Source organism: Ammodytes marinus (assembly GCF_949987685.1).
Source record: "Ammodytes marinus genome assembly, chromosome: 16".
NCBI lineage: Eukaryota > Metazoa > Chordata > Actinopteri > Uranoscopiformes > Ammodytidae > Ammodytes > Ammodytes marinus.
In genome coordinates this window covers 12,262,360-12,277,456 of record NC_137220.1, presented here as the reverse complement: position 1 = coordinate 12,277,456, position 15,097 = coordinate 12,262,360, and the positions used below count along the sequence as shown (strand labels likewise).

At 44.3% G+C, this 15,097-nt stretch overlaps 1 protein-coding gene across 1 annotated transcript; it reads right to left on the bottom strand.

Annotated features, from left to right (window-relative positions):
* Nucleotides 1–582: 582 nt before the first annotated feature.
* On the bottom strand, nucleotides 583–14,802 carry mpp3a (MAGUK p55 scaffold protein 3a; the record flags this gene model as incomplete). Its single annotated transcript, XM_080043517.1, has 19 exons — nucleotides 583–756; nucleotides 953–1,081; nucleotides 1,339–1,447; nucleotides 2,771–2,864; nucleotides 2,953–3,033; nucleotides 3,199–3,354; nucleotides 4,038–4,103; nucleotides 5,431–5,472; nucleotides 6,480–6,500; nucleotides 7,472–7,536; nucleotides 9,051–9,247; nucleotides 9,996–10,070; nucleotides 10,520–10,605; nucleotides 12,241–12,322; nucleotides 12,732–12,869; nucleotides 13,423–13,503; nucleotides 13,958–14,035; nucleotides 14,517–14,635; nucleotides 14,766–14,802. 19 exons carry the CDS (start codon nucleotides 14,800–14,802, stop codon nucleotides 583–585), a joined length of 1,830 nt encoding a protein of 609 aa, XP_079899643.1.
* Between the last annotated feature and the right edge of the window lie 295 nt (nucleotides 14,803–15,097).

Below are 15,097 nucleotides of genomic sequence, written 5' to 3'. Positions count from 1 at the left end.
AACTGTATATCAATTAATCATGTTCTATGGAATGAATGGTTGGTTCTTGTACTGTTAAGGATGCATGAGCAGGAAGAATAAACAGGAAGCATTCTGCGATTGGCATCGAGTTGAGTAAATCTAAAAAAACAAACACATGCTACTAAAGGTACTCCAACAAGAGTCATGATAAAGTTGACTGACTGCTCAATCCTTACAGCGAGATCCCAGACCTGGCAGAGTGACTGTGTTAGGAATAAAACTAAAACACTTCTTGAACTCAAAACTGTATTCTGTCCCTTTTCTGTGAAGTCAGTTAATAAATTAAAGCCAGACTTGAGGATTTGACAGTAAGACGTAGGCCAAGAGAGCTGTCCATGTGCATCAACACCCCACACAATGAGGTATTCTTCCTGACATCCCTCATCACCCTTTGGTGCCTTAGTTTATGGCTGACTGGCCCGCCCTGCATCCGGGTTCAACAGATACTCCTGGGCTGGCCAGCAGGCTTTAGGTTGGAAAGTTTCAGCTCATTGAGAAATAACTGGTGCAGTAATTGGGTGGGTTGGCCGTGAAGTATATCTGGAAGAGGGAGGGCTAAGTTTAGGTCCGCACCCAGGAGACAGGCACCCAGAAGGACTCGCGCTCCAGCCTTTCCAAGATGCCTCGTAGTTCTGCACTGGCGGAGTCCTCTTTGATCAAGACTCGGTCCACCAGGTGTCCGTACTGCTGATCAATCTGAATAGCAGACTGACGCATCTCCTGGAGGTCTTCGTCCTGATGCAAGAAAACAAAATGAAATGGTTTTAAAGAAACACATGGGAAGTATCAGAAGGATGTATTAGATGGATATTCAGTGGTGCACCTTGGATTATAGGATAAATATAGTCCATACATGTGTGGGCTACGGAATCCCTCTATAACACTGAATTGGGATGTGGCTATTATTCCCTAGAGAAATCTTAGGACTTACTGTAATGCGGCCATGATCTCCCCCTCCTGGTGAGGTGGTAGCACTGCGGCGACGTCTGCTCTCAGGAATACGAGGTTTGACAAATATTACGTAGGGCTTGAACTCCGCTGTCCGCAGCCTCTTCAGGGCCTGTAGCGGTGGAGGATTTGCATAAAAAAAACAAAGTAAACAAAAGTAAAAAAATAAGACATGAATGGAAAAATCAAGATGTGTCAGGCTCCCGACACAGTGAGCAGATCTGATGCGACTGCCACATTGGCCTCAAGCGATCGGCAAACTGCTGCTGTCTGCAAGATCTGTAGTTTTTGACATGTTATGATGTTCACTGTCATACATTGAGTTGAACTTCAGACAAGATGTGTTCAGTGTCTGTAACATGAACCTACCTCAGGCTGCACGTCCACGACACACATCTTATTCTTAGCCTGCACAGAGCGGATGGCCTCTATACTTGTGCCATACTGGTTCTCCTTGTATTCCCCATGCTCTATGAACCTGGGAAGAAACAACAAGACTTACATTTTGACATTAATTTTTTTGGCCCTATGCCTTGCCCCTCGAATCTGGTCTCGGGCTCAGGCAGAGAATCTCATAGCCTAGTCCTACCAGACCATCGTACTTCATTTCATTTGTACAGAAGGTCTGGAACTGCTCTATTGACAAAACGTTCTCTCACTTGGAGGCGGGTCTGTCTGTTAAAGTTTAAAACTATTGGAGCTGCCTAGTGCCACTCTGGATAGGCCAACCAATCGCACAACGTTTGGTCGTGACGTATGTCACGAGCCTGCTTCTGACTTCAACTGAAACTGCCACGCGACTTCAACGTCATCGTTCTCAGCCACTCGCTCTGTTCGCTGATTGGACCCCAAGAAAATCTGTTCGAGCAGGAATCCATGAATAAACCGCAGCCCCAGACTGACTACTGAAGTGAAATGAAAATTGAGCAGAAGGTGGGCGGAGCCAGGCTAAGAATCTCACCTTATCTTTTAAGATATGCTTGATAACTTGAAACGACATAGCGACAAAACTAAGATTTTACATCCTTATACACTAAACAAAAACCTAATTTGTGGCTGTCTTTCTTCCTGTCTACCATCTTTTTGCTGAAGATCTGATTTGCACAGCTCTTTATCGGAGATGTATCATAGCACTTGGTTTAGAAAATCTCTGTTTGGAGGGCCAACTAGCCCTTAGCACCAACCCTCGACGCCATAGAGACACTTTAATGCGCAATTCGGAGTGGTAGGGCTAAGGGTTTAGGCCAGAGGTGTTGGCCCGCGGCCTATTTTAAAAATATAATGTAATATGGCCCTTTGAAAAAAAAAATGTTTTTCTTTTTTTGCATTTCTTAGTTAACCCACCAGTGCAGGGGTGTCAAAACTGATTGATTGGCCCGTGGCACATTTAAAAAATATAATGTAATATGGCCCTTTTAATTTTTAAATAATTTAAATGCACTCATTATATTACAGAGAAATATGTCCCATAAAAGAAAAAGAGCACCAAGCCCATCCCAGAGCACCCTGCATAATATTTTATTTTAAATTAATATTATTATGGAAAATCCATGTGTCCTTCTCCAATAGCTAATTGTCTGTGCAAGTAAAGTGTTGCCGTGAAGAAGGATTACAATTTACAAAGACACTAGGAAACTAAACATCAGAGCAGCTACATGTCCTGATAAATGTATTATTTTTGCAAAGTGGCCCGGCCCTTCGTAGATTTTTCTGTATGTGGCCCTCAGTGAAAAAAGTTTGGACGCCCCTGGTTTAGGCGAAGAAGTGAATTAGAATGAATTGGGCCATAGTGTAAACATACTTGTTGTTCAAAGCATCTGCATCAAATTGCTGTTTGGTGACAAAGTGGTACTCTACACCCTCCTTCTCGTGAGGTTTCTTGGGTCTGGTGGTATCTGTGGGATCACAAGAGAGGCATTTACACATATGTGTAATGTTGATTCATTGATAAGGCACCGTGTATATGAATGCTGGGTGACTCACGTGGTACGGCCACAGCGAAGCGATGTGGGTTTTCAGCAATCACCCGTTGTTTAAGTTCATTGATTCGAGCTCCAAGAGAACCTTTTTGAGTGTTTAAAGGAGAGAAGAAATAAGTATTAGTATTGTCATGTGGAAAAAGCTGTAGAAAAATTGGGTCATCACTATGTTGCAACACATGCTTTGATCCACTAGGTGTCACTGACATCATTTGAACATTTGTGCTGCTTTGACTTGCTCATGTCTCACCGATCAGAACCACCAGACGAGGCCTCTCATTGGACCTCTGCTGGTAGCGGGTCACCTCTTCATAAGTCATGAAGTCGGAGTCTCCGGGATCAGAGCACTCTCCGGAGGATCCCTGTCTGTCCTTACGACTCAGCCGGAAACTCCTCCGTAAACCAGCTGAAGAGGGGAGGGAAGAAGGAGAAGAAAGAAAGAAAAAATGTTGTGGGTCATGGTCAGACGTCATTAACCTAAAAAATTATTTGCACAAGATTACGATAATGAGGAAACTACTACTTTGCTTTCATGATGCATACATAATCTTTTTGCATTTTACAGTAAAAAAAAAAAAAGTGCAGTGACCAACCCATTGATAATCATGCATTACAAACACCTTTGTAAATATTGCACATGGATGAGAATAGCTCACTCTTATCAGAAGTGTAAACATTAGCTGAATTTAGAGCTGATTAGATGTCATGCTTCGAGTTAAAAAAATATGTCATGCAGCTGACCCTAAATATATCAGGTGAAAATCTAAAAGCCTGAGAATGACGTGAACTCTCTTTTAAGCAAAACATTATCTGAACAAATTTTTTTAAAGGTAATTATGACTCTTTGAGCAGTTCATAACAGATTGCAGTGACCCAAGAATACACACTTTGCAACGTTATGGTCCACACAAGGCATGCTGCTTAGAATGAGGCTACAGTGCTGAGGCAGGACAGACAGGACAGCCTGGCCCTGAGAAAACACCACGTCTAGAATGACTGAAAAAATCAGCGTCTCCCATTGGCCAGGACTGCCTGAATCCCCCCGTCAGTGGTGTGTATACCTGAGGGAATGAGCCGGGGACACTGTACCTGAATAAAATTCCCAGGAAAACACCTGGCCACAGGAGGGCGCCACTGCTTTACACTTAGGAGAGACTATAACTGGCGTTAGAGCATCACACAACCCAAGCCTCACACCTCCACACAAGGGTGAAACGAGCAGCAAACGTGCCTGGTTGAGTGTGCAATGCGTCCAACGACTTGAAGGAGGGAGGGGGGGGGCTGGGGAGGGTCTTTTGGGAAGGGGAGGGGGATTAAGCCGTGCACTGGCCACAGCAGAGCCACATTGGCAGTTAGTTAGATGCAGGGCAGGGAAAGAGGTTTAGGAGGATCCATACACTGAATGGTGGATGGGGGGGTAGGGGCACAGGAGGATTTTACAGCTCCAAGCACAGTGCACAAATGTGGTCGTAATAATGTATTTTGTGTTAGAGTGAGAGGGTGTTGATACGCTCTCGGCTGTGTTTGGATTGCTCCTTGTGCTCATCATCATTCCAGCACCTTGCAGGCTGTGGGGGGACTTGTCACTGGGGGTCGGTTTGGGCTTTAGAAGGGTGAGGGAGGGGAGGTAAGAGGAGTAAGATAAGGGTGACTATGTATTCCCTCCACCCTAATTTGAATTCAAAAACATATAATGTATGATATAATACCTGCCTATTTGATATGTTTGTACCTTCCTCATACGTATTCCTGGATAATTGCTATCCCCGATTCCTTGATAAACTAAATTAGAAAGTCACTTTGAGTTTCAAGAAAATCTCTATATAAATACTATACGTGTGTGTATATAAATAAATATATATGGTTATATAAGATTCAAAATAACATTTCCATTTCGACCCTAGTGTATTCAAGCAATTATTTTGTATTCATTGTACAAATGAAGTGTACAGCTTGAACACTGTCTCTCTTTACTGTATAAGTACAACCCAGGGAAACAGTACCTTCTCTGGGAAACTTCCTAAGCAATAATTAGGAAATTAATCAAATTCTGTAACTATTTTATAGGTAATACAAGTCTGTTTTGCTTCTGTAATGTGATGTCCATCCTGAGCTAATTGTTAACTTCATTATGCAGTAGAGGCACATCTGTTGCTGGCACCCACAGAGGTGAGACGATACTTCCCACACATTTTACCCCCTTTCACATCTGATACAACAAACTTGTAACAGGTCTGTTGTGTCCTGCATCTCAAATATGGAGTACCCTCATCCATCTTCTCTTAAACCCTTTTGATACCTTCCTCTTGTCCCTCAACCTCCCCGGCCCCAGACAGGTCAACCCTTCCAAGCAGCATCATAATTGTGTGATCCCTAGAAGCACCAAAAGCAACCAGGACACCAGCACTCCAGCCAGACTGCAGCAGGCACAAAGAGCAGACAGGGAGAAGAAGGATGAGGAGATAGAGGTGCATGCTCTCACCTATGTACTGTCCATTGAAATAGCCCTCACAGTCACAGTCTTCTGTAAGGGAGGCAAGCAGGGAGAAGAGGGGGTAAGCACAAGGGTAAGAGACCTGGAAAAGTTAGGGCAATAGGGGAGCTGGGGGGGTGGGAAAGATAAGAGGGGGGGGGGGGGGGGGGTCCGTGTGCCATGGGCGCTGGAGAGGGCAGGACGGGTAGCAGGCAGACAGACGGCAGGAGGGGCAGCCAGGAGATGTCGGAGGCCTCTAATAAAAGCTTGATGAGGAGAGGAGAGTACGGTAGAGTAGGGTAGAGGAGAGAGAGAGAAGAGAGAGAGAGACTTCATCTGGAAAGGAGCCAGCTGTGAGCCGGGTCTCTGTGACCCAAACACATTTAAACACGCCTGGCCTCCCCCGAAGATGCACAGCTGAGGTACAAACTGCCTCAAATACCACAATTCCAAAACCAACAACCAAAAACAGAAATGTTCACTGTAACTCATCTGTGGCTAAATTCTGCCCTTTCATCAACTCTATTGTACGACAATATGCACCAATTTTAGAAAATAGACTAATGAAGGGGTGGGGGTAAAAAACTCTTACAGCACAGAAAGAGGAGAAAAACAAGATTAAAGCAGCGGTTGAGACTGCAGCATAGGAAAGAACAAAGGGATGATGGAGACTGAGGATGACGCAAAAGAAAAGAAACGCTATTGTTATCTTTAACAACCTCTGCTTGGTTGGGCTAAAGTCTCCAGGGAATGCTGGACAAACACACACACACACACACACACACACACACACACACACACACACACACACACACACACACACAATCTTTATTCTGGTCTGGTACACAGACACAGCAGGAGAGGAAGAATTAAGCTGGAAGCAGTAGCAATCCCAAATGTGCCACGCCCCACTAGCAAACACGCAAGCTCTCCAGACCCAAAAAACACACACACACACCCACTCTGTAAGGCTCTATGAACATTTCAGATGGTGTAGTTTGTGTTAGGGTGAGTCTGTGTGTTCTACATGAATGGTATTTGTTGCTGCATGTACCCACCTTTGTCACATCCTTGGTCAGCTGATAGAATAAAAGCAGAGTGTAAAACATGATCATTAGAGTCGCGTTGGACAGCTCATTTTGCTGTAGATGACGGATGAGATGAAATGAAGATTTGAGGATTCTTTTGATTTTGTTCATGACTGTACACAACTAGCCAGGGGCGGGTATCCACTTTTTAAAGGGCCTCGTCTGGGATTTAAGGGGGAATTAATCAGAGAGCTTGAGGTAGCGTGGAGGGACGCAGAGGCAGAAGCTAGAGTCCCTGGCCGCAGGCTTGCTTGCTTACTACTGCTAGTGCGTGGCGTAGCAGGGCTGGCTGCCATATTGCTTAAGCTCTTGTTGTCTCCCCGTGGCTCAGGCCCTAATCGGATCGCCTACCCAGCTTACGTGCCCACGAAAGGCCACCACTCACATTACCCCACTCACCTGTTCTGTTTACACGCCCGGCCTCGATAATACAGTAGCCTATCATGTGAGAAAGTGAGAAGAGTATAATGTATTGTCTAGGGCAGGGGGGGGGGGGGGCCTTTGTTTCTCAGTGTGCGCCGCTTGTAACGCTGTCTGGGATCTTTACTGTAAGCTGAACTCTCGGCCGCCCGCTCGCCAGCCAGATGGACTATACACATGAAAGAGATTAATTCATATCTGTGATCCCTTCCTTCTGTCTCTGTGCCCGTCCATCTCCCTCTCTCATCCCTTTTAAAAACATGTTTATACTGCATAGAGCAGCATGGAGAGGACAGACAATGAATACTAATGCCTCTGAGAATACCAATTACCAGCAGAAGAGGTCATAGCTGTGAATGAAAACATGGTCGCCTTTATCCAGCTTCTATACATATTATTATCCTATAGCAATGGTGACTGAGCATATATACTGTAAGTAGAGAATGGAGAGCTAATAGTGAGAGATGTTTCAATGGGGAAAACTGTAAATATGATACAATTCTGAACATGCAGTGGAATCCTGGAGAAAGGCAGAGACTTACAGGCAGGCTTTTTGGGTGATTTTGGATTTGGGAGCGTGCCCATTTTGATCCTGTAGGCCAGTCGCCTGGATGGAACGTGCCGCAGAAAAACCAGAGAAGACGGAGGTAGCAAGAGAATTATTACTAGGTCAGAAAACACACAGTCGGTACGTTTACATGCACAGTGAAGTAGAGCTACGATTATAGCATGACTAGGTCACTTAATTGGACCACTGTCCTTTTCCCAGTATACAAGCACATAGGAGGGGAATTGATTTATTTACCAAAGTATGTCTGTACCTCGCCGTTTTTGTCTAATGCCATGTAAACGTACTGAGTAAGTGGAAGGTGAGGAGGGGAGTAAACACAAAAGAGAAAGGAACACACAGCACTAGGCAGATACAACGGTGAGACAACGGGTCTCTGGCACAAACATGTAAAAGTACCCCCCCCCCCCCCCCCCACCCCTCCTAAATATGAGCAAGACGAGTAAGAAATACTAAGGTCTCATGTTGCGTTCCTTTGTGGCTGTTTATCATCTTTATGTGGTTATGTTGTAGCCTGGTTTTACCAGACCATCGTACTTCATTTCATTTGTACAGACGGTCTGGAACTGCTGAATTGACAAATGTTCAATCACTTGGAGGCGGGTGTCTGTTGAGGTTTAAAATGATTGGATCTGCCCAGTGCCACTCCGGATCTGCCATAACCAATCGCATGGCGTTTGGTCGTGACCTATGTCTTGCGCCGGAACCGGCCGGAAACCAACAAAACCCAGCAAAGCTTGTTCTTGCTCCGGCTTTAATTTATCGATATTCGGCAGTGTTGCCACAACAGACTGAATAGCTTCTCTCGTATCCTTATCCATTGTCTTCCTGTGACTACAACTGAAATTGGCGCACAACCTCGACGTCATCGTTCTCAGCCACTCCCTCTGTTCGCTGATTGGACCAGCAGAAATCTGTTCGAGCAGGAATGCATGAATATACCGCAGACCGAGACATACTACTGAAGGGAAAATTAAATTTGAGCGGAAGTAGGTAGGCGGGCGGAGCCAGGTTAGTTATGTTGTGTCTCTTTGGAGATTTCTTGCGTCTTTTTGTAGTCAATAAATTTGAATTTCGAGCAGAGGCTCTGTGCCGGTAGTAACTCAATATTCAGTAGTCCATGCATCCATGCTCACTGCATTTGAAATCATATTTTTTTTCTCACATATCAGTATTTTTAACCCAGAGCTGCTCAGAGTGGGGGGTTAAACTCTTATTTAACCTACAAAACCCTCTGTGCATTCCTCTGTGTGGTAAACTGTGGTTATTAATCCCACAGACGCAGCAGTGTTTGGCAGTGGAATCTCCCAGCCTGTTCGGATCATCTTACTGACGGATTAAGACACCAGCAGCAGCATCAGTGTGCAGTGCAGTTGCTCCCCTGCTGCTTTGATGCGCCATCTCACCCTTGTCGACCCATCAAAAGCAGAGAAAACATGCATGTGGATTGAACAGATTACTAACAGCTGGGTGAAATCTCCTGGCCCTGATTGGTTTATACCATCACAGCTTGTTCATTTAAAGTGCACGAATACACACGGATACACCCTCACCTCTCCTGGAACCCTTTGGAGGGGATGAGTCCGGCGCGCAGGTTGCTGTCTCCCACACGCTTGGCCTGCCACCACGTGGGGTCGTCCTGTGTTACGACCTGCAGGATGTCTCCCCGCTTGAAGGGAAGTCCCGCCTCTTGGCACGGCGTGGCCTTGTCCTCCAATGGGGTGTAGTCAAACAGGGCTCTCATGTACACCTGGAAATAAACAAGCACCATCTTTACAGCTTTCCTCCACGGAGCCTGTATAAATATACTGATGATCAGGAAGTAACGTTATGTTTTATCGATGGCTTTAAAAGGTGCAGTGTGTCATATTGGAGCATTTAGTGGCATCTAGTGGTGAGATTCTGGATTGCAATGTTCAACAGCTAACCCCTCCCTTTTGGAGAATTTACAGAAGCTACAGTGGACTTCAAAGACAAGAAGCTAGTTAGTAAATATGGTCATATAATATCATCCACCAGTGCCTCGAGTCTTTCTGACAATATCACTAGTTAAAGATGTACTTAGTTATTAATTCTAAAGTAATTATTCTTCGTCTTCCAAAAGGTGCATTTCTGGCGGACACCCATATAAATACACGTAATGCTGTAAGGCCGTTAAGTTTTTCCGTTCTGTGGCACTGTAGAAACATGGCAGTTCAACATGGCGGCCCTGGTCCTACTTGTATCTCTATAAAAAGCTAATTCTAAGGTAAAAACAAACAAACAAACAAACAAACTTTAATTTCCAAGCGATTAAATACTTACTGTATTAAAACTTACTTATGAATATTGTATTCCATTTTTCTACCAAGTCTGTAAAGAAGAATGTCAATATATTCCACACACTGTACCTTTAAAGAAATAATATGGAATGCCACAAGTTCATTTATTTTCCTTCAGACTCCAAGCTTTTCCTGCAGTCGAACTGAGCATGCTCAGACACTCCAGCCTTATCTCACCTTGCTCTCCCTCAGCCGGTCCTCTTCTTTAATGGCAGGTATTATCTTTAGAGTGATGGAGCCCTGGGACTGGGACTAGATCACAAATAGACAGAGAGGATGGGGACACAAGATTGTGACTGTAGCCTCAAATTAAAGATAAACACTAAATATAATTGAAGCTTAAAGTGCACCCTGAGGTAGACTTTAGGAGGATTTTACTTTAAATTGAGTGTTAGTGCTAGCTTTATGTTTGTAAATAGTTACACAATGGAATTTAGGTGGGAGGCCTTTGACTTCTGGCATCACATAGCTTCAGACTGTGACAAATACATCAGTGAGTTTAGACTCGCCAGTTTACAGGGCCTAGGCTGTGTATTATCACTGGGTTTTTTTTTCAGCCCTACACACAGCCGACCTTGAGAAGATATTCACTGATTTTGACAAAAAGTGAACAAGCATTCTCCAGAATCGCTTTAATATTGTCTACTATGTTACCAATCTATATCAGCATTCATTTTCAAAAGCAGGAGCATCTGTCTTACCAGCAGCTGACTGATCTCATCAGGCCTCTTGTTGATCACAGAGACCCCGTTGACCTCCCGCAGTTCATCTCCTACATGGACCAAACCTGTGGGAAGGAGAGGGAGTACAGACTATAGACACATTCTGAAGGGTCACGACAATCAAAAGAGTCTTCTCTCAGAGTATTTTATTAGTCGGTTTATCGGTCGTATCTTAACATCCGTATCGTTGTCAGATCCACAGATACGGGACAGCCCTCACTCAGCTGTGATCCATTTAGCTGCAGCCACAACAATGGAATCAAAAGCTGAGAGGATTCCGATCGATACTCATTTTCCCTTGAGGGTTGGTGTAGCGTATGGCAATGATACTCTTATAATGTATGTATATGCAGCATTCAGCAGACATGCAAACAGACCCCAGGCCAATCCTGAAATCTCTCCGCAGCCTCTGTCTCCACACTGATGAGAGGCTTTTTTTCACATCACTTGACGCAGCAAAAAAAACTAAGGAGGACATTAATGATTAATGGACACAAGACACTGATTGGTTTACTTGCCCAGCGTGCATGTTTCTAATTGCCAAATAACACACACACATACAAAACTGCATGCGGAGGATATCGCCATGGTAACGCCCATGAAAGGGTCTTTGCTGAGTCTGTATTATGTGTCAGATTCTCTTGGGGATTCGTGAACAACCGCACCATCCCTCCCTCAAACCCTCCCCCCCCCCCCTTCCTGCAGAATTTCTCGAATGTGGCTTTGATCTTATACTGTCATTGGAGTATCAGCCTTTGATTTGTGATCCCATAAATATATGCAATTTATTTTCATTTTTTGTGATACCGTTTCACTATGACAAAAGCTTTCACACTGCTGTAAAAAAAAAATGGGGAGCCTCCTGGGTCGTCCTAGCTCAACTTCCTGAGAGCTGTGCTACATTTCGTTACGGTCCTGGTTGTCCCACTTGAGGTAAACCTCTTTTTGTTTGCATGTCATCCTTGAATCTTTAACTATTGAGCAAAAATGTTCCAAAAGGTTTTCTGTTTAACAATAGCAGTACACAATTGTGTGGCCGATGATTTTCACACTTGGACGGGTTTGAAGGGACAAGCGGAAGAAAAAACTATGTAGGTCAGTGGTTTCCAACCTTTTTCTGCTAAATACAAAGTAATACCTGCTTGTAACAATTCATTGTACTGGAGGGTGAATTTCAATGAATGGGGGGGTTTAAAGTGGCTATGAGGAACTTTCAGTATTGGTTGATTTTAGCAGCACCTTTAGACAAAAGCGGAAGTGTTTTTACAAAACCACATGCTGTTCTACAGATCTTTTTGAGCGTGTGCTGGCATTGCGTGCATTTGTTTTGGATGTGAGAACGCAGGATGCATCGTGATAGGGCAATGATTTTGTTTCAACTGTATGTATGATGTACAATGGTAATTGACAATGGTTAAGCATAGTTAACTTCAATTTAGTGCATTTCAGAAAAAACATAGGCTTTCTGGTCTGCCTAAAGTAAATCTGAGTTTTGGGAAAATTGGGCCTGAGCAAAGGCATTATTAATTACTAAATGGAAATAGCATACTGATGGTGATGGTCTCATTTGCTTTTACAGGTCATTTATAATCATAAGAGGAAAAATCAGACTGACATTTAAAAGTTCCTCGTAGTCTCTGATAATGGGAAAAAAAATGCTAAAAGCCCAAAGGGACAAAATGAGAAGCGACAAAATATACCACTGCGGTCGGCTGCTCCTCCTCTCATGATCCGAGCCACGATCACAGTGCCGGTGACGTCATCCCGCCTGATGGTGGCACCCTAAAGCACACACAGAGGAACGGGATCATTACCAGGGAAAGTGCAAAGGTCTCTGTACGTTCTCCTGCCCGCTCTTCTGTTCCCATCTCCACCCCTCATCTTTCAAAGTGAGTAGCCTAACTACATTTTTATTTATAGCCTCATAGCACCTATGCAGTTTCAGGGCAATGGGATTTGTTTACATTTGCAGAGCCTGCAGTTAGTTCACAAAAAAAAATATTTCTAACTTCAAAACAGTGTTCCACGGATCCAATTTTCCTGTGAGGAACGTTTGTTCATTCGGTTATGAGAATATGCCTTAGAAAATGTTCACTTTTCTAACACGTCCCCAAGTTACATAGTGCACCTTTAAACAGACCGTTACAAAGTCTTTAGATGGTACACATGGCACAGGCCTATTCAAACTCACCAAAGGCTCTTTGTTCTTCACCAGCCTGACAATCTTCACCGACTCTTCGTCCAGTTCGTCCTCCAAGTCGTCGGGCAGCGGCGGCAACACGGGGTCGAAGTTCTTCTGAGCCACAGTGTCGTGCACCGAGAGCAAGGCCTGATGGGAGCAGAGAGACAGACATGCTGGGATCACAGTGTTGAAAGCAGGGGCCTGACGTCTGCCAGAATCAGTGAACAACTTCGCAAGCCAGTTTGATGTCAGGGAAAATAAAGTATCTGGCAAGGAAAAAATGCCCTATAAATAAATGGGCTGTACTATAGCGTATACTTCTAGTCATATACTTGACCACTCAAAAGCACTTTACAGTGCCATGCCATTCATACACACACATTTATGCACTGATGGCAGAGACTGCTGCCCATCAGAAAATCCTGAGGCTTTGATCTAACTGCATTGTTTGCCTTTCACATGTACACTCACAAACACCAAATTGCTCCCAGCAACCATCAAGAGCAATTTGGGGTTCAGTGTCTTGTCGAGGGACACTTTGACATGTGGTAAAGAGGCGGGGGATCGAACCACCAACCCTGTGATCAGTGGACGTCTGCCCTACCTGCTCAGCCACAGCGGCCCCCCAGCTCTTTATATGTATTATACTATTTTGGTCCTTAATATAACAAAACAAAAGTTTTTTATGTTTTTTATTTACCTTGAGATGTGGTGATGTCAGCAGATTCAGCAGTTCTTTCTCCTCTGTGCTCATTGGTCCACTCTGCAGCTCCTCTGCCACCTGCCGATCACAAAAAACAACACTAGCACTAGCTCTGACCTGGAGCGAACCTGTGCAATGGCCGTAGCCTATACCGGTAATGCACACAGCAGGTTACGGTAGAATAAATGCAGCAGACAGACGCACAGTCACGCACACACAGAGTAGGCCTAGTGGCTAAGGTCAGCAGTTTCCTCACGGCGAAAACTGGTGAGAGCGAGAGAGCAGCAGGATATGGAGTTTCATTAGACGAAGCCACGGGATGAGTCAGCATTTTTCACAACATTAAAATTCACTTTTGATACCTGCGTTGCTTCTCTGTGTCGGCACTAAGTCATTGTGACTGACTGCTGTGCCCAAGTGGAAAAGTAATTTAGGGTGTGTGTGGGCGTGTGTGTGGGTGTGTGTGTGTGTGTGTGTGTGTGTGTGCGTGCGTGTGTGTGTGCATGCGTGTGTGTGTGTGTAATGAACTTACATCCTCTGCCAGAGACGAGGCACTGTGGAGGACGGGTGTTGGACTCTGACGCTCATACTGTCTCAACTTCTCGTGAATCTACACAGAAACACATGGAGTTTATTAGATGAGAGGGTTTCATAAAATGGGTACATGGGATTGGAAATAGCTGAACGTAAAAGGTGCCCTGCAGGATTTATATTTATGTTCAGGCTTGAGGCCACAATGCTTTTGTGTATCATAGAGGTCTAAAATATGTTCATTTAATTTCGCTAACCCAAAACATCTGCACTACTTCTAGTCTTGCACTATGTACCACCATGTTAACTCGACTTCTTCTTGCCTGCCCTTCTTGGTGCATTGGTACATCTATAAAACATTGGTTGTTTCAGAGGCCCTGTTTGGTATGGAGGACTCGTATCACTTAACCCGTATTTTCTCTAAAGGATGATAAAATATTTTCTTTGTCTTTAAAAAATAAACTTTTCTGAGTATAATCTGAACACAAGTACAGACAAATAGCTGCATATTACATCCATGTTAATACTTGTGTTACTCGTCGTGCATAAGAATTGTTTACTTTCATGAGGTATCCCAAGCTCCTCTCGCTGAATACATCTTTGAGGAAGACCATGTCCTCTTTGTGATTGGCATCGGGACGCAGCTGAGAGGTCAGCAGGGCCAACGTTTCGTGTAGCCCTATACAGAGGAGAGAGTGAGGAAGAGAGAAAACCCATTATGGAGATAATCACAAAACAGATGGTGCGCGGCAAGCTTCAAGCAGCATTATGGGCAGTATGTGTCGAGCATCTGTGCCAACTTGTCTCACCCGCTCCTGCTGTGAGGACCGGCATGGCTTCTTTCATGGGTCAGTGAGGTGAAGGGAGGAAACCTGGGGGGCGAAAGAGAGAAATTATAGTCAACATTTTCATGCAGATGCAGAATTTTGCTTCATGTTTGAGAGATTTCGGTGTCTTGGAGGACAAAAGTAGTTTAAAAAAAACAGCAGAGTAATGTCTTGTGTTTTTGTGTGATCGTGTACAACTTCTGTAAAGGCATCTGGAGACCCATGTGCAGTAATTATAGCCATATATCATCTCCTTATAGGTTTTGCGCTATAGAAGAGCAAGGCTGCATTACCCATTTTGCAGTGCAGAAACA